The sequence below is a fragment of the Cetorhinus maximus genome, chromosome 24, assembly GCF_964194155.1.
Source record: "Cetorhinus maximus chromosome 24, sCetMax3.hap1.1, whole genome shotgun sequence".
Classification (NCBI taxonomy): domain Eukaryota; kingdom Metazoa; phylum Chordata; class Chondrichthyes; order Lamniformes; family Cetorhinidae; genus Cetorhinus; species Cetorhinus maximus.
In genome coordinates this window covers 21,005,803-21,030,763 of record NC_135902.1, presented here as the reverse complement: position 1 = coordinate 21,030,763, position 24,961 = coordinate 21,005,803, and the positions used below count along the sequence as shown (strand labels likewise).

At 43.8% G+C, this 24,961-nt stretch overlaps 2 protein-coding genes across 2 annotated transcripts in view; one reads left to right on the top strand and one right to left on the bottom strand.

Annotated features, from left to right (window-relative positions):
- LOC144699690 (BTB/POZ domain-containing protein KCTD2-like) lies at positions 1 to 9,152 on the top strand. Its single transcript, XM_078570831.1, has 6 exons — positions 1 to 201; positions 792 to 900; positions 5,737 to 5,828; positions 6,446 to 6,541; positions 8,085 to 8,210; positions 8,522 to 9,152. The coding sequence occupies exons 1-6, from the start codon at positions 1 to 3 to the stop codon at positions 8,549 to 8,551; spliced, it is 654 nt and encodes a 217-aa protein (XP_078426957.1). The 3' UTR covers positions 8,552 to 9,152.
- The window catches only part of LOC144699692 (uncharacterized), a 112,795-nt gene that overhangs the window by 33,264 nt on the left and 54,570 nt on the right, over positions 1 to 24,961 (bottom strand). The gene's annotated exons all lie outside the window — the stretch shown is intronic.

Genomic DNA, 24,961 nt, shown 5'->3' with positions numbered 1-24,961 from the left:
ATGGCGGAGCTGCAAAACTCGGGGCCTCCGGGCGGTAATGGCGCCAGTACTCCCGGGTCCGGCGACAAAACGGCCAACAAATGGGTTCGGCTGAACGTGGGCGGAACGTATTTTGTCAGCACTAAGCAAACCCTGTGCAGGGACCCTAAATCCTTCCTGTGCCGCCTGTGCCAGGAGGACCCGGACCTGGACTCGGATAAGGTAATGGTGGCCAACCCGTCTCCATGGTGACCAATTATTCCAATGTCTGTATGGTGATCAATCATCCCTTCGGTGAGAAATTCCGTCTGAACAGGTGTCAGTTCGGATGGGAATCACCTGGATAGACCAAGTGGCTGCGAACCAGATGCAGTGGCAGGAAACAAGCTGTACCAATTCCTCCGGCAAAATCCAGCCTGTTCCATCTGCCATCCAATAAACCCCCAACTCTGGTCACCTCGCCAACTACAATATGCTGCCCATCAGCCACTTACGCCCATGCTTATAGGGGTCGGGATTTTGTAGCTGCCACTCCTGATGGGAGCGAGCTCTGGCTGGAGGTGACCATGTTCCGGATCCTCCTCGGTTCCTGGTAAAAGACAGGCAATTCCTGCAAGGAGGCATTGCTGTTCCCACCATGCACCCTTTCTGCCCCAAACCAGGTTTACAAACAGGATCTGCGTGTCATAATTGAAAAAATACATAACCAGTGCTCACATGCTACCATACTACATTCAAAACTTGGCTTTGGTTTGTGTGAGGTCCTTTCGTGTTGTAGTTTCTGTATTTTGTTTTCTCTCCATGTTTTACAGGATGAAACTGGTGCCTATCTTATAGACAGAGACCCGAGTTACTTTGGCCCGATCCTTAACTACCTGCGACATGGCAAGCTGATCATTAACAAGGACTTGGCAGAGGAGGGTGAGAGCTGAAAACCTGCTAAAACATAACCCGCCACACTGTCAGGGATTGACATTAAAATATTGTCATAGGGGTTGACTGGGCATGGGAAATGAGAATAATCCAGATATTGTTTTGTTTCCCAAGAATAGACTTTTCATTAAAAATTGTATCAGTACATTACATAACAGTTCAAATTGGATATTACCAGAAGTGCAATACAGTTCAAGTTCTTTGCATACAGCATGTGGCATATAGAGGTGCCTCAAAACAATTGCAATTACATATGATATTTACAATATCCATGACAAAGATATTACTATGGGGTTTTACATAGTTTCCAGTCCCTCGGTATACAATAGCAGGTGGACCTCAGACAGTGTCCTTTCCCCATTGAACTTTGCGGCGGCAGCCCCAAGCTTTAGTGCATCCCTCAGCAAATAGTCCTGGACTTTGAAATTTGCTAGTCTGCAACACTCGGTCATGCACAACCCTTTACAATAGAAGACCAACAGGTTTCGGACAGACCAAAGAGTGTCTTTCACTGAGTTGATGTTTATCTCTGTGCATCCCTGAGAACAGCCCACAGAGCTGCTCAAGATAAACCTCAACAAAAACCACTGCATTCAACGTGGAGGTGGGCAATGGTCTCTTCCCACTGCAGCTGCCTCAAGGGCAGCGTGCAGAGTGGGTGAGATGCTGGGTGTGCAGGAAGGATCTGATGGGGAGGGCCTTTCTTACCACCAGCCAAACTTGGTGCTTGTTTGAAAGCTCTGACGATGAGGCATTCTTACAAATGAGTTTTACCGTCTGCTCGGGGAACCATCTCATTTTCATGCAGGGACTCGAGGACATTAAATGCGGATCACTATCTGATGGACTTGTAGTGAACGGCGCTTTTCTGCATAAACTTTTCCATGGGGGATAGGTGGTCCAACTGGCTGGAGTGTTCTGCGGCAATATATCCGACCCATCCTTTGCAACACCAGGAACAGATAGAATCTCAGCAATAGTCTCCCTGTCTAGAGATTTGTACATTGTGGCCCTGTGGATACAGTCCATTTTCTACCTCCAGACGAAGTGGAAGATGGCTAGTATGATAGCTATGATGCCGGAGTTGGGTATGGGCTGGACCTGCCATATCCAGCAACACTGAGAGCATCCTGCACCTTATAACCAAATTCCTATCTGGAGAGTGAGGCTCCACATGCCGAGTTTTTGTTTTTACCTTTGCTACATGCTCCTTCTCATTTTTGGTGCATGCCTGGCCCCTCCGATATATATCCCAAGTACCTTCAGGTTGTCTGATCTGACAGTGAAGGGGATAAAGGATCGATCGGTCCAGCTGCCAAAGAGCATGACCTCGCTCTTGCCATAATTTACTTTGGCTCCTGAAGCCTGTCTGAACTAGTCACAGATGCTCATCAGTCTGCGCACCGACAGCGGATCTGAGCAAAAAACGATGATTTTGTCCATGTACAGGGAGGCATTGACCTGCATGCCTCCACTGCCTGGGATTGGCACCCCTCTTATGTCCACATTCTCCCTGATGGACTCAGAAAAAAGTTTGATACAGCACACTAACAAGCCCTCATTTCAGATGATTGGAATTCTTTCTGATTCCCGCCCACTGATGTGAACATTTCAGGTGAGTACTGTGTTAGACTTTGGCCCTGACATTGATTAGGACTTTAGGCCTATGGTGGGCTTGCTGAATTTGGTGACAATTACTAAATTAGTACAATTAGAATCCTAGCCAGGCTGAATTTTTGGATCTTGCATTACTGTTTAGTGATTAAGAAAGTTCATTTATATATCGTCTTTCACAACCTAAGGATGTCCCAAAGTACTTCAGTGTAGAGAAATGTGGCAGCTAGTTTGTGCACAGCAAGCTCCCACAAACAATAAGATAATGATCAAATAATTTAGTTTAGTGATTGTTGGTTATGAGATGAATATTGGTCAGGACTCGACCCACCTGAGGGGGTAGATGGGGCCTTGATTTAACATCCAAAAGACAGCACCGCAGATGGTGCAGCACTCCCTCAGTACTATGCTGGAGTATCAGCCTGGATTATGGGCCTCAAGTCTCTAAAGTGGAGCTTGAACCCATAATCTTCTGAAGCAGAGGAAAGAGTGTAAGTACTGAGCCACAGCTGATGCAGGATTTTGATTTGTAGGATGCTGGAGCACATTCCAGCATCCTACAAACAGCAAATGGCCTGTAAATCTGGTGTAGGAGGATGGAGGCATGTTGGACATTGAATGCATAACCTTAAATGTTAAGAGAAAAAGCAGATTATAATTGGTATGGGGCTGCCACACTGAAAATTGGTTGGTTCAGTAGGCCAACGGGCTGCTTTTGATTCAATGACGCTGACACTGGGTGCCTGAAATGAAAAGTGCTGCATCACCCAGCATGAACAATCTCACGTTGATAAACACACAAAATACTTAGTAAGGTAGGATCTAGAGCAGTGAGTTGATTGTGAGGTTTGATTGATAAACCCAGTCCTCTAGGAGATTGCATCTTGAGGGGTTGTCAATGAGGTCAAGACTTGATTGCAGAAGTAACAGAAAAACATTTGCCCTAGAAATGTTATTCTAAATGTCATGGTCAGCTGTGCCTTAGTGTGTTATAAATTTAGCTGAAATATGTGTCGAAATTGAAGAATCGTGTAAAAAACCTCTATCCCAACACACAGCAGTTGCTTATAACCAAGGCGAATGATCGATTTGGGGTGTCATTAGTGCCCACTGAAACCAGTAATATTTTGGATGTGTGGGACTTGATTTGGGTTTCTAAATCCCTAATGTCAGTGGGGCTGACCATACTTTGCCTAGGCTGCTGCAGAGGATGATCTGAAACAGCTAAAATGACATTTGCATCAGATATGGTACACAGGCACTGGTGAAGATTGCTGCAGCAATCTGAAGTAAACATGGGGCTGAATTTTCATCTGGGTGCAGAGACGGGTTTCAGTCTGTGAATGACACACTTGGATTTCCTCCAAAAAAAATCAGATCTTTCTCTGCATTCCTGACCCCGCGCCATTTTCCTCTGGCCTATTTGCAGGTTGGGAATGGCTAGTGTGCAAAATGCACTCCTGCCCCCGCTGAGGTTGGGTTCCCCATTTTAAATGAGGCTCGAAAATCAGATTTCCTCCCGCATGCCATTTTTGTCTGGTGGTGCGGGGTTTTGGAAGATCATTAAAAACACGCCAGGTTTGAGAGTTCATGAAGAAAATGGAAAGCCTGCTAAGGTGTCAGGAACATTCTGAAAGGTAAGTGTGAAATGTTTACACACTTTCAGATGTCACTAGATGCTGTACTGTAATATAGATGTGTGTTTAATGCAGTGACCCATCATGGGGATCTGTCCGACAAAGGTAAGCTGACCCTTACATTGAACAGCATTTTGTAATTGTTCAGATGCATTACAGTACTTTTCCAAAGGAGAAAGTACCATAATGTATTAAAAAATGTCCTCTGCTTTCAGCTTTTTGTGCTCTGATTAATTGGACTGGCAGATCTGGCTGTTTTTTTTTAAACCCTGCTACTGAAGGTGGAAAAAATGGCCTGCACATGCTTCCCCTCCATTAATTGACAGGTACCGTCCTTTGAAATGGAAATAACTGTCTGTTCTGTCAGTGGAGCTGGAAGCTTGTGTTATTCCATTGTTGTTCCGTTATGAATGCTTGGCTGGGTTTCAAAGTTTCAGCTCAGCGGGTGGTCTTATTGATCAAAGGACTATTTAAACTTTTATGAGCCTATAATAACAGATTATGTATTTTTGTTTTCTTAACCTAACCTAATCAACACTCAAAGGATTACAACTTCCTTCTCCCTTGAGTTTTTTTGGACCAGTATCATTGATATTAAGTTTAAATTCAAGGTTTTCTTAGATTGTTAGAGGTTTAATAGTTTTCCAGTAATTTAAAAATAATTCTCATTGCTATTGCATGGCTCCTGAGAACTGGGCAAGTGACTATGGAGGATACATGAGGGCCATAGAGGTGGCATTGGGGGAGTGTAGAGGTGGCATTGGAGGGATAAACGATGTTAGGAGCTGGGCTGCTGTGTTGAAGAACCTGGGCGGACCATCTAACTGGCCCACCTCCGCACCCCCACACTCTTCACACACTCAAATGTGGCTTTCAGAATGCCCAGTGGACCTGACTCCTGTGTGAAAACCCCTCATAAAGTTACACATGGGTTGGGTATGCATTTTGCAAGCTGTGAAAGTGAGCAGGTCGAATTTTCCCGAGCCCAGATGAAAAGTCGGCCTGTGAAGTCTGTCCAATACCTGAATTAGACAGCTGTGTCACTTAGTGTGAAAGCTGGTCAGTTATCCTGCTGATAAGACAAGGAAAGTTGAAGGCTGCACTTTGAGTATGCCAGATGGATTCCATCCACCCAAATAAAATTTGTTGTACTCTTTTCCCTCATCTCCAAGCAAAACCTCGCCCAATAGTGAATTAGTCCACCTCCGACTGGTTGGTGAAGTAGTTCTACCTTAGGCTTGAGCCTAAGCATTTCAAAACTGGCACATAAGAATAGTCATGGCTCTACTGGAAACCACCACAGGCACAGAGTGAGATTGGTATTGGACCCAGAATGAAGTTGAATGTTGGGCCCGGTGTGAGGTTGGGTATTGAGTATTTTTTGGACATTGGACATCTCTGCACTGTGCACGCCATGGCAGAATTAGAGCTGGGGAAAACTGTCTTTTTGGTAGAATTTTATGCTTGAGGCAATGTTTGAACTGATGCCAAGTAGTCACTGAGCTTGTGATCCTATTGCTGGTGAAGTCAGGCCCTGGCTAAGTGTTTTCTAATCTCTGCTCTATACTTCTAGGAGTGCTGGAGGAGGCTGAGTTTTATAACATTGCATTACTTGTTCGATTGGTCAAAGAACGCATTAGGGACCTGGAAAATAGGACCTCACAGGTGAGCGCCTGTCCGGCATTGACTGTTTGGTCATTTATTTCATCAAAAGCCGAGTACTGAAAGCCTGGGTTTCTGACAACTCTCTGAAAACCAGTCTAAGGTCAGTGGGATCAGGGAGAAAACTCACCATTGACTCTGGTCATACCAAGGACAAAGGAAGATGATTGTTGGAAGCCAATCATCTTAGTTCCAGGCCATCGCTGTTACCTTCAGCTGCTTTCTTTTTACCATCCACACATAGCAACAGGGTGAATCATGGGGATGTTTGCTAATGATTGTACAGTGTTCAGTTTCATTCACAATTCTTCAGATAATGAAGCAGTCCTTGCCTACATGCAGCAAGACCTGAATAATATTCAAGCTTGGTGTGACTAGTAGCAGCAACAACAACTTGTATTTATACAGCACCTTTAATGTAGTAAAAAGTCCCGAGGTGCTTCATAGAGTGTTATCAAACAAAATTTGACACTCAGCCCTATAATTAGGGCAGATGACCAAAAGCATTGAGCAAAGGAGGAAAGAGAAGTGGCGGTTTAGTCTCTTTTTGTCTCTGACTGCTTTTTGCATTAATGAGAATTACAATGCTAGTGTATTTAACTGTGTGATGTCCTCTACAGGGTCCAGTTAAACACGTTTACCGTGTCCTGCAATGTCAGGAGGAGGAACTAACCCAGATGGTTTCTACAATGTCGGATGGTTGGAAATTTGAGCAGGTACCACCTTAATTATCAGTTAATGTTAACTAGGGATCTGTGGTATTGGCTGGGTAGCTGTTGAAACCATCAGCAAACTGTGCAACCACAGTTGCGACAGTACGTTGAAGGCAACCAAACTAATACTGGGAATTGGAATCATAGCAAATATTTAAACTGAGTGGAGCTGTTTGAGGTGTCAGGATTCTAAGGGAAACAGCTTGACTTAAATAATGAAAAAGTGGAGATAAACCCTGACTAGGGGTCTCTGGCTTAAAACACAGAAGAGGGCGGATAAACAGAATGGAGTTGACAGAGGGTGGGGAATATGTGCAACAGATTGTTCACTCTCCACTATCTTGCTGGACAATCAGCAAATTCAAATGGAAATGGGGTAGGTTTTTGGTGAAAAGGGCAGTTGGGGGCTATGTGAGGCAGAGTATAGCCTGGGTTTGTTGGAACGGTCAGTGAGGACTGCTTCTGTGGCCCCTACATCCCTGTGTTATGTAAGGTGGGAATTGGCTTTTATCCCTCTACATCCTGATATGTAGGATGGGAGTTGCCCAGGTCATTCTAGTCCCCTATAACCTGTGTTCATATAAACCCTTGAATAATGTTCTTCACTCAGTTTATTGCTGTGTGGATAGTATTGGGATGCATTTCTGCAATGTGATATTAACAGGCAGGTATGCTTATGAGAAATTCCTCCCAGCTATTTTAATTAAAGAGGATGTTTATTATAAATGGTGCTAAATGCCTTGGTATAGCAAATTTGGACACAAGTGCTCATCCACACATAGCAACTACAGGGCAAATCATGCTGTGTGATATTAGCAAGTGAATAAATGCTGATATCATATAGTGTGATTTCACCAGTGTATTACAGTGTGTAGTTACAGATCCCATGGTGTGTGGATGAGATCATTTATAGGCAGCATGTTGCTGAATGGGTGGCTTTGTGTTATACACCAGCTGGTTGGGAACTGCCAGTAGAATAAACTTTCCATCCACTGGAACCACAACTATTTTTATGTGCCAGTTTTGAAATGCTTTCTTTCAGATCTGTGCCCTCTGTGGGAGAGTTCCACTGGTCGCCGTGAGCAGAGAAACTGAATATGTTTCTGGTTTTCCTACAATAACCAGAAGATTCTTATCCCATTTTGTAGTGTGTAGGACCTTCACTTCTTGGTGGGATTTTTCTGGCATGTCTGCAACAAAATCATAGCTTCCCCATACCATCTACTGTCACATTCGATGTGCGAGCAAGCAGTGTTTGTGAGCTACTTAGTTCGTACCATGGGTAAGCTTTAATGTTTCATCTGATGAGAGCACCGCCGACAGTGCAGCTCTCCCTCTACTGAAATGGGAGAGCTGGCCTGAATTTTGTGTTCAAGTCTCGAGGTCGCTATGTCTGGAGAGATCCTCCACTCAGATGGTTGTGGTATCTAATTACATTGTGGGAGAAAACTTCCATGCAGTGAAAGACTGTAATAAAAGTGTGTAATTGTACCTGGTACCCTATTGTGCCTATTGCTGCTAATTTAAATTCTGCGTTGTCTCTCAGCTCATTAGCATTGGATCCTCCTATAACTATGGCAACGAAGATCAGGCTGAATTCCTTTGCGTTGTCTCCAGGGAACTGAATAACTCGACCAATGGAATTGTCATAGAGCCCAGTGAAAAAGCCAAGGTATCGCTCTGCCCTCCATTCACCTCTAATTCTCTCTCACCCGCTTGCTCTCGCCATCGCAAGACATGCCAACCTCATGCAGTCAAGTTGAGGCAGTTTGAGATATTCTTTGCGTTTTGTTGTTACTGGTTAGAATGTGGAACATACAAATGTGGAGATAGGTGGACCCCTGGAGAGAAGCGATCAGGGAATATTTTGACACAGTGGGGTTGAGATCTACCAAAACAGTTGGGTTTGTTTGACCTACCAACCTTTTCCTACTCCTAAAAAATTCTAATGAACTTGTCTCCTGATATTATTTTTGGAAACAGATTCTGCAAGAGCGAGGCTCGAGAATGTGACCTTACTGGATCGTAATTGCTATTTACATTCTGAACCTTGAAGAGGAATCTTCCACTTGCTGGGGACACCAAACCTTTGCCATACTCTGACACTGGCCTCGATGCTTTCAGTTCACATGAGCCTCCTTGATCAGTGGGCTCATTTTACTGAAGAACTCAACCTCTCTGCCTTTCGCTTGAAGCCTATGAGAGGCTCACAGCTCTTCTCTCAAGAATTAAGTGTAAAAGCTGCCAAATCTCCCTGTGTTATGGTTTGTTGTTGTGTAATGTATATATATTCAACCAATGTATTTAATTGCCTTTAACAGACCTGCGATGTTGCTCATTCCTTTGTGACGAGGAAGCAGAGCCACGGTTGTTTTATTGAGTCTGCTTTGTGAGAATTCCTTTCTGTTCTTCCTATGGACCATTGTGTGCATGGATTTCACTCAGTGACTTTAAGGTGGGTTTTGAGGGGAGGGGAAGGATACAGTATTGTAATTATTGAGTAAACACTTAATTATGTGAAATTTCACAAATCTTGTTAATGTTTTTTTCTTTCTCATTGGGTCACTGTACTTTTGAGACAATGATGTGATGATTAAACTACTCAGTATTGCCACTGAAGTGTTATGCTGTATTTACAGAAATTTCAAACTGTGCCAGTTCAAAATATGCAATACAGCCATACAAGGAGAGGTCTGGAGGGTTATGGACTGGGTGCAGGTCAATGGGACTAGCGGAATAATATTTCGGCACAGACTAGAAGGGCCGAATGGCCTGTTTTTCTGTGCTGTAGTATTCTATGGTTCTAAGTCTAGGTCTTGTACTTCCAAATTTGCATTTTGTTGTCGAGGTCATTTGGATCTCTATAATACAGATAAGTTACTGGGTTCAGTATTGCTGGGTACAGATTTGCCACTATGTAGCACTGGGTACAGTACTTTTGGGTACAACTGTATTACCTGGATACAGTACTGGTGGGTATAGGTCTATCACTGTTACTGCTATAATACGTTACTGCTGGGTACAGATCTATCACTGTAAAACACTGGGATGCAGTACTCATGGATACAGGCCAGTCACTATATAACACTGGGTTACAGTACTGCTGGATACAGATCTGTGCCTGTGTACACTGGGGTACAGTACTGCTTGGTACAGGTCAGTCACTGTATAAAAGCAAAGCACTACAGATGCTAGAGATGTTCTGAAGTCATTTTGGACTTGAAACGTCAACTCTGTTTCTCTCTCTACAGATGCTGCCAGATCTGAGTTTTTCAAGCACTTTGTTTTATTTTCAGTCACTGGTATAGGACTGCTGGGTACAAGTCTGTCACTTAATGACACGAGTGCCGAGCTGGTGGTACAGGTCTATTACAGTACAACACCGATATAGTACTGCTGTGTACAAGTAAGTTACTGGGTTCAGTATTGCTGGGTACAGATTTGCCACTATGTAGCACTGGGTACAATACTTTTGGGTACAACTGTATTACCTGGATACAGTACTGGTGGGTATAGGTCTATCACTGTATAACAAAACCTTCTGCTGATTACCACCTACCCCCCACCCCTTGACCAGCTGATTGGAAGAAGCACTGAGAGTAGTAAGGGCATAAGAAGTAATCAGGGTTGGGGGGCTTTATTGTCCATCACCAAGAGGGGCTCAGTAGCACCAGTACTGACCGAGCTGGCCGAGTCCTAGAGGACATAGCTGCTAGACTGGGTCTGCGGCAGATGATAAGGGAACCAACAAGAGGGAAAAACCTACTTGACCTCATCCTCACCAATCTACCTGTCACAGCTGCATCTGTCCATGACAGCAGTGGTAGGAGTGACCTCTGCACAATTCTTGTGGAAACAAAGTCCCATCTTCACACTCTCCACTTGCCTGGATAAGTACAACTTCAACAACACTTAAAAAGCTTGACACCATCCAGGACAAAACAGCCTGTTGATTGGCAGCCCATCCACACCACCTTAAACATTCACTCCTTCCACCACTGACGCACAGTGGCAGCAGTGTCTACCATCTACAAGATGCTCTGCACCAAGGTTCCTTTGACAGCACCTTCCAAACCCACAACCTCTATCACTTAGAAGGACAAGGGCAGCAGGTGCATGGGAACACCACCACCTGTAAATTCCCCTCCAAGCCACATAGCATCTTGACTTGGAACTATATCGTTGTTCCTTCATTGTTGCTGGGTCAAAATCCTGGAACTCCCTTATTAAGAGCACTGTGGGTTTACAGTCCCTACACTACATGGACTATAGCGGTTCAAGAAGGCAGCACACCACAGCCTTCTCAAGGGCAATTAAGGATGAGCAATAAATGCTGGCTGAGCCAGCAACATCTTGGGTGCAGCTCTGTCACTATAACACTGGGATACAGGTCTGTCACTGTATAACATGGATGTACTGCTGGGAAGAGGTTGCCACTATGTAACACTGGTACTGTACTGGATACAGGTCCGTCACTATAGAACATGGGGACAACACTGCTGGGTACCGATCTGTCACTATATAACACTGGGGGACAATACTGCTGGGTACAGGTCTGTCACTCTTGTTACGATCCCAATTGATACTACTGGACAAGTCAGATCCCAGGGTGGAACCTGGCTTGATAGATCCTAACTTTTATTTTTTGTTTAGAAACATGGAGGGTGGCTACTGAACGCAGTCACAGGAGTCAGCTGATGAACTTTTAACAAAAGAATAAAACATTTATTAAACAAAAGGTTAACTATATTACAATACTCCCTCACCCACAACTATACCTTTACAGATGTATACAAATTAATTAGGATAACACAAGTTGCAAAAGCTATCTTAAGCTCTAATGTTCACAGTAAGTACACAGCCCATGTGAACCAAAATGAGATCTGTGGTCAGACACAGCACACTAAAACCAGGTAACAATAAGCCACCCCAAACAGCTGTTCTGGATCTCTCATCAGCTCCCCCCAGATGCTTGTCACACCATGAGTCAAACTTTTCACTGAACTCCGACTTTCACATAAGGGTTTCCAATCTCCATTCTCAAAGAACTCGCTTTGGAATCTTCTCCCAAATGATGCTTTCTCTCAGATGCCTTCCACAAGGGTCCACCTCCAGGGTTCTGATCTCCTTCCAATGTTCCTCTTCCCTGGATTGCCATGTGCAAACAAGCTTCACCTTCCAAGCACTCTCTCTCAGATACTCAGCTGTGTCAACAGACCACCACTGCTTCACATGCCCATAGTAAAGAGTTATAGACCTTCGGCTGTCTCCTTGGATCTTCTGGCTTCTCACGTGCCTATTTTACTTTAAGTCTGCTTCCAGCGGCGCTCTCTCTTTCATTTGGAGCCTTCTCCTCTGCTCCTTACTTTAAATTCACTGAACAGGATCTGTTCTGGATCCCTGTCCTTATTCCTTGACTTAGCTGTCATCTTGGGACCTTTTCCTGTCCCTGCCTGGCTCTTGGAACCTGCTTCTTTAGTTTGGGACTTGTTCTTTGTCCCTTTTCATGTCCTGCCTGTTCTGGCACCTTCTTCCAACCGAACCAAAACTGCTATTTTGTGTCTCTAGGCCCCCCTGTTGCTAGGCAACAACATAGTTTTTCCTTAAAACCTTTCCCATCAAACCTTATTAGAACGCAGGTATACAAACCCCCTAGAATTGCAGGCATCAGATTAAAGTGAAACTAAAACTCAGGTTCCCTTAACACACAAATACAGAAATATAAATTAAACTTAAACCTATAGCTTATTCCTAACACCCACCAATACAAATACAACTTACTTAAACTATCTCTAGTTCCAATATTGCTGGCTACTGATCTGTCACTGTCTCATGACAATGGGATACAGTACTGGTGGATACAGGTCTGTCACTGTATAACTCGGGTACAGTACCACTGGGTGCAAGTCTATCACTGTATAACACTGAGGTGTGGGACTGGTGGGCAATGTTCCTGTAAGCTGCACGGCCGCACACCAACCCAAAGTTTCTCGTGCAGGCTGACTACAAGTTGCCCCCTTCAAGTTACCACAAAGCTGCACAAAAAAATTAAAGGACCCATGCACTTGAAAAAATATTAGTGAATATGTTGTTCATGCAATCAGGTCTGTCAATTTATAATATTGGGGTACAGTGTCATGCTATCACTCTATTGCACTTGGGCACAGAGATCTAACCATCTCCCCATGACATTTAACAGCATTGTCATCGCTGAATCCCCCACCATCAATAGCCTGGAGGTTACCATTGGCAAGAAACTAAACTGGACCAGTCATATAAATACTGTGGCTGCAACAGCAGGTCAGAGACTGGGAATTCTGCAGTGAGTAACTCACCTTCTGACTCTCAAAAGCTCATACACCATTCACAATGTACAAGTCAGGAGTGTGATGGAATGCTGTCTACTTGCATGGATGAGTACAGCTCCAACAACACTCAAGGAGTTCGACGCCATCCAGGACAAAGCAACCCACATGATTGGCACCCCATCCACTACCTTCAACATTCATTCTCTCCATCACTGATACATCGTGACAGAAGTGTGTACCATACACAAGATGCACCATGGCAATTTGCCAGGACTCCTTCGAAAGCACCTTCCAAACTTGCTACATCTACCACCTAGAAGAACAAGGGCAGCAGCCGCATGGGAACACCACCACCTGCAAGTTCCCCTCCAAGTCACATAACATCCTGACTTGGAAATATTATCACCATTATTTCACGGTGTGTGTGTGTCAAAATTCCCTTCCTAACAGTGCTGTGGGTGTACCTACACCATTTGGACTGTAGCAGTTCAAGGAGGCAGCTCACCATCACATTCTCAAGGGCAATTAGGTATGGGCAATAAATGCTGGCCTTGAAGCACATCATTGACTGAAGACTGGACCTTGGGCTGTTCAGTGTGCTCTAGTGTTTGAGTTCTGTTTTAATCAGATAATTAAATGCCTCATTATTATTTGAAACCTTGACAGAATATGGAAGACTGGACCTTAGGCTGTTCAGTGTGCTCTAGTGTTTGAGTTGTTCTGTTTTTATCAGATAATTAAATGCCTCATTATTTGAAACCTTGACAGAATTTAGCTAAACACCACGGGAAAAGCCTTCCCCAACCTGTGGCTGAATCCACGTAAAGTTATAAGGTACAAACAATACACAACAGAAAGTGCACAAAAACTGGCTTCATTCTGGGGCATATTCCCTCCTGATCACTATTTTACTTGAAAAAGTGTTCATATTTCATTCTTCCTTCCCATCATTTCTGATTGTGCTGAGCAGATTTCTCTCTCACTCAGTCCAAGCACAGTATATAAATGAAAATTGGGCTAGGCACTAATGGGAACTGCCTGATTTTCCTCTGGTATCTCATCAGTGAGCATCAGCAGGTAATTTTTTGCCCACTCACAATACACATCCGTCCCCTCTTCCAGTACTGCCTCAGGATTAATTAACTGATGAAAAGGAATGGGTAGAAACCAGGGACCTTTTGGCATGTGTCTTAGTGCTATTGAAAATGGTGCTTCTACCCAGTATGAGATGGCAGAACCTCTCTATTGTGTTCAAATAAGTAGATAAATCCTTTTTGCGTTTAACAATCCAAGCCCGTGTCAACAAACAAATCGTTTGATATCCAAAGTTTCTTTTTAATTACATCACTTACATATATACATTTTTAAAATTGTGTAACTTTAATGTTGATGTGATCTTTAAAGGAGCATTTCAATCTCATTGTGTATTTTGGACCAATATTCTTCCTCTTTTTGGCTCATTTACTCAGTCCAGGTGTCAAGCTTGTACACCATCTCTTGGAATTGGGGCGCTGCCTATGGCTACTTCGGTGTGGAAGTCACTCCTCTTTCCCAAGCTCATCGGGGCGCTTTCTTCTCCAGTTCCAACAGTTGTTTTTCCCTACGTTCCAAGATCATCTGCAATCTTTCATTGTATTTGTTCCGTTCTCTGGCACGAATCTCTTCGATATCTGGGAAAAATCTCTGCCTGTTCAAAACATAAAACAATGGTTTTTACCAGGAGGATGTGACATGTTATTTCAAAGATTTGTCCCTGGGAGATGCGTCGTTGACCCGCGGACACGAAGGCACATGGTGTGTGATTCAAGTCACGTGTAGGCCCAGACTTCAGAGGAGCAGCTTCCATCCTTGACTGACATTTAAAAATACCAAACTGGCTTCAGTGCAAACAGCACTTTCCTTTCTAGTGTGAGCCTACAAATTACCAAGTTTAATGAAACATTACAAAAATTGCCATGATGAGATTTGAACTAACTTCCTCTGGTTATCATTAGTACCCAGCCATCGTTATCTCCAACAAGTCACATTCAACAGCATTATTGTCAATGAATCCTCACCATCAACACCCTGGGCGGACACCATCGACTAGATGCTTAACTGGACCAGCCATATAAATGCAGCAGCAGAGTTTAGGAATTCTGTGATGAGTAATTCACCTCCAAACCTTGTCCGCCAACAAGATGGCACAAGTCAGGAATGTGATGGAATACTCTCCGTGACAGAGTGTGGTTCGAACAACATTCAAGAAGCTCAACATCATTCAGGACAAAGCAGCCCACTTGATCAGCACCTTGGGTTGCCAACTGTGATTAAATGTATTCCTGGAGCTTCCACCACATGAGTTGCCCCTACGCTCCAGTCATTAGTCGGCCAACACATCCATCCTTGTGATGCACTGCCTTCCTACGCCAGTTGGAAAGCAAAAAGACTCATTACTCAATTGGATGATGCTTGGCTGTCAGCCAAACAGCTTTTTTTCCCCCGTTTTGAATATTTTTATATCTGGTAGACAGACATATTCAAAGAAAATGACAAAAAAAAACGATCTTTTTTATTGTCCTGATGATGTTTCTCCAGGATTTAGAAGTATTTAGATGAGCACTTGAAACGCCATAGCATACGCTGCTGCAGGACAAGTGCTGGAAAATAGGATAAGAATGGATAGGTGCTTGGTGGACACGATGGGCTGGAGGACCTGTTTCTATGTTGTATAACTCTGACTAGGATTGCACAGAGCTGTGTACTGGAGATTGGTCATCAATTCCAGGAGACTCCAGACCAATCCTGGAGGGTTGGCAACCCTAGCACCTCATCCACTACCTTAAACATTCACTCCCTAGGATCATAGAAATTTACAGAATGGGCCAATTTTTGTATGATCTGCAAACTTTTTAATCATGATCCCTACGTTCAAATCCAAATATGTAACTGATATATACCACAAAGAGCAAGGGTCCTGGTGCTGAACTCTGTGAAACTAAAGCTGAAAGCAGCCTCCATTACAAAAACACCCATCAAACATTCCATTTTTATTCCTATTTCTGAGCCGATTTTGGATCCAACTTGCCACTTTGCCTTGGATCCCTCTGGCTTTTATTTTTGTGACCAATCTGCCACGAGGGGCCTTATCAAAAAGCTTCTGACAGTGGCCGCAATGTGTATCATCTACAAGATGCATTGCAGTAACTAACCATGGCTCCTTTGACAACACCTTCCAAACTCAGGACCTCTATTGCCTCAAAGGACAAGGGCAGCAGATGCATGGAAACACCACCACCTGCAAATTCCCTCCAAGCCATTTCACCGTTCCTTCGCTGTCACTGGGTCAAAATCCTGGAACTCCCTTCCTAAAGGCACTGTGGGTGTACCTACACCACATGGACTGCAGCGATCAAGAAGGCAGCTCATCACCACCTTCTCAAGGGCAATTAGGGGTGGGCAATAAATGCTGCCCCTAGCCAGCGATGCCCACGTCCCACGAATTAATCAAAAAAGCAAACCTTTCAATCAGGTCTTTTGACCAATTCTCCCCTGAAGGTGCTGAGTCCTGGGTTACAGGTCACAGTGGCCAACCTCAGCCGGGAGGGGGGTCGGGTCCAGCAGCGGGTCTCCCAGGCAACAGTCTCCATGGTAATTCCAACTCTCCATGGTAATTCCAGTATCCATGGTAACCACTCATCATTTTGGATGGGCAAAGATGGCTGAAGGTCACCCGGTAACCCCGAGCTCGGTGTCCGCGCTCTGGGATGGAACTAAGGGCACAAAGTGCTGTCTAACCTGTACAGAAATGCCGCCACCATCCCCGCGGCGATCGCCCCGAACAGCAGCGGTTTCCCCCACCGTTTACTGACTGACAACTGGCTCTGCTTCATGGCCGAGTCACACTTCCGGCCTTACCGGAAACGGCGCTGCGCATGTGCAGCACCGAGCGGATTCATCAAAGACCAGCTCTGATTAAAATACTGCACATAGAAAATTCTGGAAAAACTCAGCAGGTCAGGCTGTGCAGCGAGAAAGGGTTAATGCTCTTTCATCAGAACTAGGAAAAGTTAAAAATTGCAAAATAATTTCAGCACGGACGAGGCCATTCGGCCCCTCGTGTCTGTACTGGCCGTCTATTACAGCAATTCACCGAGTAGCTCTCCCCTATAGTCCTGTAAATCTTTTCTCTTCAGATCACGATCTAATTCACTTTTGACAGCCACAATTGAATCTGCCTCCACCACACCCTCAATGCATTCCAGGTCTAAACCACTCGCTCAGTGAAAAAAGATTTTCCTATGTCGACATTTACCTTAAATTGGTGTCTCCTGGTTTGTGACTCTTCCACCAGGTCTACTCTGTACAGACCCCTTGTGATTTTGAATAACTCTATCAAATCTCCTCTCAACCTTCTCCAAGGAGAACAGCCCCAGCTTCTTAAATATTTTTATGTAACTGGAGTTCCTCATCAATAGAACCGTTCTCATTAAACTTTCTGCACCCTCTCTAATGTCTTCACATCCTTTAGAAAGTGTGGTGCCCAGAACTGCACGTAATACTCCAATTGAGGCAGATCCAGTGTTTTATACAGGTTTATCAGAACTTCCTTTCTTTGTGCTCTATGCCCCTATTTATAAGCCTAGGGTCCCGTAAGATTTATTAACCACTTCCTCAACCTGCCCTATACCTTCAATGATTTGTGCACATATGCCCCAGGTTCCTCTGCTCCTGCACCCTCTTTATTTTATATTGATTCTCCTGGTTCTTCATACCAAAATTAATCACTTCACGCTTCATTGCATTAAGTTTCATCTGCCACTTGTCCACCCAGTCCACCAGCCTATCTTCGTCCTCCTAAAGTTTATCACTCTCCTCCTCGGTCCACAATATTTCCAAGTTTTTTGTCATTTGCAAATATTGGAATTGTGTCCTGTACACCCAAGTCTAGGTCACTAACATGCATATCAAAATAGCAGAGTTCCTGACACTGATGCCTGGGGAACCCGACTATATACCTTCCTCCAGTCCTAAAAGCAACCATTCACAATTACTCTCTATTTCCTGTCACTCAGCCAACATTGTACTCATGCTGGTACTGTCACTTTTATTTCATGGGCTTTTATTTCACTGACAAGCCTTTATCAGATGCCTTTTGAAAGCCTATGTATACCACATCAACCACATTACTTTCATCAGCTGTTAACTCATCAAAGAACTCAAGCAAGTTAGTTTAACACAATTTGCCCTTAACAAATCCATGCTAGCTTTTCTGAATTAATCCATATTTGTCATACTGACTGTTAATCTTGTCCTGAATTAAAGTTTCTAAACGCTTTCCCACCACCAAAGTTAAACTGACTGGCCTGTAGATACTAGGTTTATCCTTACACCATTTTTTTGAACAAGAGCGTAACATCTGCAGTTCTCCAATCCTCCAGCACTATCCCTCTACCAAAGGAGGATTGGAAGATTATGGCCAGTGCCTCCACAATTTCCACCATTAATTCCCTTGGCATCCTCGGATACACCTCATCCAGTTCCGATGACTTATCAACTTTAAGTGCAGCCAGCTTATCCAGTACAACCTCTTTATCAATTTTTAACCCATCTAATGATTCACCTACCTCCTCTTTCACAATGACTTGAGCAGCATCCTTTTCCTTGGTAAAGACAAATGCCAAAGTACTTATTTAGTACCTCAGTTTTGCCCCCTGCCTCCATGCATGAATTCCGTTTTAGTCCCTAATCGGTCCCACTCCTTTTATTAACCTTTTACTATCCAGATGTCTATAGAGGACTTTAGGATTCTATTTGTTGCCAGTGTTTTCTCATTCTCTCTTTGCTTCTCTATTTTGTCACAGCCCCCCTGAACATTCTATATTCAGCCTGGTTTTCAATGGTATTATCCACTGACATCGTTTTCTGCTTCATCTTACTCACCATCTCTTTCAGCATCCAGGGAGCTCTAGATTTGTTTGCCCTACCTTTCCCCCTCATGGGAATGTACCTTGACTGAACCCAAACTATCTTCTCTTTAAAGACAGACCATTGTTCCATATAGTTTTGCCTGCCAATCTTTGATTTCAATTTACCTGGGCTAGGTCTGTTCTCACGCTTTTGAAGTTGAGCCTCTTGATTGCCCTTTGTTCTTTTCCATAACCAACCAAAACTTTATGATAATATCATCACCAGGGAGGCAATGGCGTAGTGGTATTGTCACTGGACTAGTAATTCAGAGACCCAGGGTAATGCTCTGGGGACCTGCATTTGAATCCCGCCACAGCAGATGGTGGAATTTGAATTCAATAAAAAGCTGGAATTAAAAGTCTAATGATGACCACAAAACCATTGTCAATTGTCATAAAAACTCATCTGGTTCACTAATGGCCTTTAGAGGAAATCTGCTGTCCTTACCTGCTCTGGCCTACATGTGACCCCAGACCCACAGCAATGTGGTTGACTCTTAAATGCCCTTTGATCAAGGGCAATTCAGGATGGGCAATAAATGCTGGCCTAGCCACCGACGCCCACATTCCATGAATTAATTTTTTTTTAAATGATCACTGTGCTCTAAATGTTCCCCTACTGAGACTTCGAACCAATTGAATCACATCCAGCAATGCCTCTTACCTCGCTGGACTGGAAGCATACTGATGTAGAAAACTCTCCTGAACACATTTTAGAAACTATTCCCCCTCTCTACCCATTACACAATTACGGTATTATATATTAGGACACTTGACGATTGAGCATAACCACTTTATTATTCTTTCATCTCTCTGCAATTTCCTTGAAAGTTTGTTCCTCTATACTTTTCCTGCTAGTTGGTGGCCTATAGAATATACCCAGTGGTGTAATAAGTTTTAAGCAAGTGAAAGCGGGAGGGTGGGAAGAAGAACAAAGGGAAAGGCCTATGATAGGATGGAGGGTAGGAGATATTAAGTAACAAATGGATTCATGGTGCAAGGCCAAAGGGAGTAGCAATGGGACAAATAAAGAAACAAAAAAAATGTGTTTAGGGAGATGTGAATGGGAAAAGTAGGAACATCAACAGCTGCCATCCCAAAAAAAGGCAGAGGTTATCTGAAATTGTTGAAGTCAATGCTGCGTATGGAAAGCTGTAAAGTGCCTCATTGAAAGATGAGGTCCTAATCCTTGAGCTTCCATTGAATTTTATTAGAACAGTGTAGGAGGCCAAGGACAGGGAGGTCAAAGGTGAAGAATTAAAATAACAGGTGACTGGAATCACAGGGACACCAAATTGGGAGGTATTATCAATACCAAGGAAGACTGTGACAAAATAGAAGAAGACATTAATAAATTTGCAGAATTGGTATGTAATTGGCAAATTAGTTTCAATATAGGTAAGCGTGTGATGGTGCAATTTGGTAGAGGAAGTAGGTCAGATATTCCTTGGAAAATAAGAGTTTAAATGAGGTACAGATACACAAATCACTAAAAGGAATGGCGCAGGTTAATAAGGTCATAAAAAAGCAAACAGAACACTAGGGTTAATTGCTAGAGGGAGGGAATCAAAAAGCAGAGGAGTTGGTCCTAAAATTGTATCGAACCTTTGTTAGACAACACTTGGAGAATTGAGAACACTTCTGGTCTCCAGATTATAAAAAGGACATTGAGGCACTTGAGAAAATGCAAAAAGTTCTACAAGAATAATACAAGAACTGAGAGCTTACAACAATCACGAAATATTGAGCAGGTTGGGTTTTTTTTTCCAGAAAAAGAGGAAACTTGGGGGTAAACTGATAGAGGCCTTTAAAATTATGAAAGGGTTTAGTAGGGTAGATGCTCCCACTTGCAGGTGAGACCAGAACTAGGGTCCATGAATATAAAAAATTATTCTTTCACAGGATGTGGGCATACCTGGCTAGTTAAAGAGGAAGAGTGCGAAATATTAGATACAATAAGAATAATGACAGAGGAAGCACTGGAGGGACTGGAATCCTTGAAGGCGGATAAGTCACCAGGGCCGGATGGATTGTATCCCAGGTTGTTAAAGGAAGCCAGGGAGGAAATAGTGGATGCTCTGAGGGTCATTTTCCAATCCTCACTAGATACAGGTGAGGTACCAGAGGATTGGAGGTCTGCGAGCATTGTACCAATATTTAAAAAGGGTGTGAGGGATAGACCAGAAATATATGGGCCAGTCAGTCTGGTTTTGGTGGTGGGAAAAGTATTGGAATCAATTCTGAGAGACAGGATAAATTGTTACTTAGAAAGGCACAGATTGATCAGGGAAGTTCAGCATGGTTTTGTTAGGGGAAGATTTTGTCTCACTAACATAATCTAATTTTTTGTGGAAGTAACAAGGAGGATTGATCAGGGTAGTGCAATGGATGCTGTCTACATGGATTTTAGTAAGGCATTTGACAAGATTCCACATGGCTTTCTGGTCAGAAAAATGAGATCCCGTGTGATCCAGGGGAAGGTGACGAGTTGGATCCAAAATTGGCCCAGTGACAGGATACAAAGGGTAAGGGTTGATTGATGTTTTTGCGAGTGGAAAGCAGTTTCCAGTGACATTTCACAGGGCTCAGTATTGGGGCCCTTGCTGATGATTATTAATGATTTGGAATTAAATGTGGCTGGCATGATTGGGAAATTTGCAGATGACACAAAAATTGGCCATGTAGTTGATAGTGAAAAGGATAGCTGTTGTCTCCAGAATTATATCAATGGTTTGGTTGAGTGGGCATAAAAGTGGCAAATGGAATTCAATCCAGAGAAGTGTGAGATAATGCATTTGGGGAGGGCAAACAAAGCAAGGGAATACTCAATAAATGGGAGGATATTGAAAGAGGTTGAGGAAGTCAGATACCTTGGAGGCATGTCCACAGGCTCCTGAAGGTGGCAGGACAGGTGGATAAGGTGGTAAAGGAAGGATATAGAATGCTTTACTGAACAAGGTATAGAATACAAAAGCAGGAATATAATGCTGGAATTGTATAAAACACTGGTTAGGCCACAGCTGGAATTTTGTTTACAGTTCTGGTCACCACATCACAGGAAAGACATATTTGCCCTAGAGAGAGTACAAAGGAGATTTACAAGAACATTGCCAGTGCTTGAAAATTGCAGCTATGAGGAAAAATTGGATAAGCTAGGGTTGTTTTCCTTAAGACAGAGGAGGCTGACGGGTGACCTAATTGAGGTGTACAAATTTATGAGGGGCCTAGATAAGGTAGACGGGAAAGCCTGTTTCCCCTAGCTGAGCGGTCAGTTACCAGGGGCCAAAGATTTAAGGTGATTGTAGAAGGATTAGAGGGGTCATGAGAAAAAACCTTTTCAGCCAGAGGGTGGTGGGTATCTGGAATTCACTGCCTGAATTCGTGGTTGACGCTGAAACGCTCAACTCATTTAAAAGGTACCTGGATATGCACCTGAAGTGCTGTAACCTGCAAGGCTACGGACCAGGTGCTGGAAAGTGAGATTAAAAATGAGTGGCTAGCTTCTTTTCTCTCTTTTTATGGCTGGCATAGACACAATGAGCTGAATGGCCTTTTTCTGTGCCATAACTTTTCTATGGTTCTATTTATTGCCCATACCTAATTGCCCTTGAGAAGGTGGTGGTGAGCCGCCTTCTTGAACTGATGCAGTCTATGTGGTGTAGGTACTGTACACCCATAGTGATGTCAGGAAGGGAGTTCCAGGATTTTGGCCCAGTGACAGTGAAGGAATGGCGATATAGTTCCAAGTCAGGATGGTATGGTGGCTTGGAGGGGAACTTCCAGGTGGTGGTGTTCCCATGCACCTGCTGCCCTTGTCCTTCTAGATGGTAGAGGGCGCAGGTTTGGAGGTTGCTGTTGAAGGAACCATGGTGAGTTTCTGCAGTGCATCTTGTAGATGCTATACACCTGTCTCTGTGCATCGGTGGTGGATGGAGCGCCAATTGAGCAGGCTACTTTATCCTGGATGGTGTCGAGCGTCTTGAGTGTTGCTGGAGCTCCACTCATCCAGACAAGTACATAGTTCTCCATCACATTCCTGACTTGTGCCTTGTAGATGGTGGACAGGCTTTGGGGAGTCAGGAGGTGAGTTACTCACCACAGAATTCCCAGTCTCTGACCTGCTCTTTTTGCCACAGTATCTATATGCTAGTCCAGTTGAGTTTCTGGTTAATGGTAATCCCTAGGATGTTGATAATGGGGGATTGAGCACTGGTAATGCCATTGAATGTTAAGGGGAGATAGTTAGATTTTCTCTTTAGTTGGAGATGGTCATTGCTTGGTACATGTGTGACGCGAATGTTACTTGCCACTTATCAGCCTAAGCCTGAATGTTGTCCAGGTCTTGCTGCATTTGGACATGGACTGCTCAAGTATCTGAGGAGTCACGAATGGTGCTGAACATTGTGCAATCATCAACGAACATTGCCACTACTGACCTTATGATGGAGGGAATGTCATTGATGAAGCAGTTTAAGCTGGTTGGGCTAGGACACTACCCTGAGGAGCTCCTGCAGCGGTATCCTGGCACTGAGCTTCCAACAACCACAACCATCTTCCTTTCTTCTAGGTACGACTCCAACCATTGAAGAGTTTTCCCGTGATTCCTATTGACTGCAGCTTTGCTAGGGCTCCTTGATGCCACACTCAGTCAAATGCTGCCTTGATTTCAAGGGCAGTCACTCTCACCTCAATCCTTGAGTTCAGCTCTTTTGTCCATGTTTGGACCAAGTAATGAGGTCAGGAGTTGAGTGGCCCTGGCAGAACTCAAACCGAGTGTCAGTGAGCAGGTTACAGCTGAGTAAATGTCCTGATGACACCTTCCATCATTTTGCTGATGACCGAGAGTAGACTGATTGGCTGGGTTGGATTTGTCCTGCTTTTTGTGGACAAGATATATCTGGGCACATTTCCACATTGCCGGGTAGATGCCAGTGTTGTAACTGTACTGGAACAGCTTGGCTAGGGGGCGCTGCTAGTTCTGGAGCACAAATCTACAGTACTATTGCTGGAATATTGTCAGGGCTCATAGTCTTTGCGATACTGCAATACTGGATACTGGATACTCAGTGCCTTCATGGATATCTTTTGATGTCATGTAGAGTGAATCAGATTGGCAGAAGACTGGCATCTGTGATGCCTGGACCGCAGGAGGAGGCTGCGATAGATCATCAACTTGGCACTTCTGGCCGAAGGTGGTAGAAATTGCTTCAGGGAATATGGAAATTCCTGAGAAATAGAAAATTCATAAGAAACCTCTTTACTCAGAGACTGATAAGAATGTGGAACTTGCTACCACACACAGTAGCTGAGGTGAATAACATACATGTATTTTGAGGGAAAGCGAGATAAGCACATGAGGGAGAAAGGAATAGGAGGATATGCTGATAGGGTGAGATGAAGTAGGGTGGGAGGAGGCTAAAATTGAGCATGACCACCGGCACAGACAGCAGCATAGACCAGTTGGGTCGTGTTGCAAGTTCTGGTGCTTCACAGGGTTGTAATCAGACAAAAATCGACATCGAGTGAGAGGGAAGACATCAGCACAGGTCAAAGAGGTACATTTAAGGAGAAAATGGAGGGACTTTGGGATAGAATTTCAGGGTTTAGGGCTAGGCAGCCACCTATGGTGGGACTAAGGAACTGGAGGATGGACAAGAGGTTAGTGTTGGAAGAACACTGATCCCAGTAGAGGTTAGAGAAATAGGGAGGGGCGAGTGCACAAAGTGTTTGAACAAAGGATGAGAAGTTTAGATCAGTGACAGGTGAAGTGGGGTGTGGCATGAGCCTATCTTATTCTCCTCTCTGCAAACAGCAGAATGAATAAATGCTCTTACCAAATCGAGACACAGGCTTCAAACAGCAAATTACTTTTATATTGCACCTTTAACATAATTAAACATCCCAAAAATGCTTCATAGACGTGTATCCAAAAGAAAAAAATGACTTGCTGTAGTAGTTTTCACAACTGTGCCCAAACACCCCGACGTGCAAAGGAGGAAGTCCGCCAGGATACTACAATGAAGTTGTTCAAAGTTGTTTTGACTTGTTAATTTTTGGAGCAGGCGGATTGAATCAGAGAAGGATCTGGGTGAGCTGCTAACCAAGAGCGATTGAAGTTATATTGCTGACATTAAGCAATCTATGTTCACCAGTGCGGATGTCCTGTC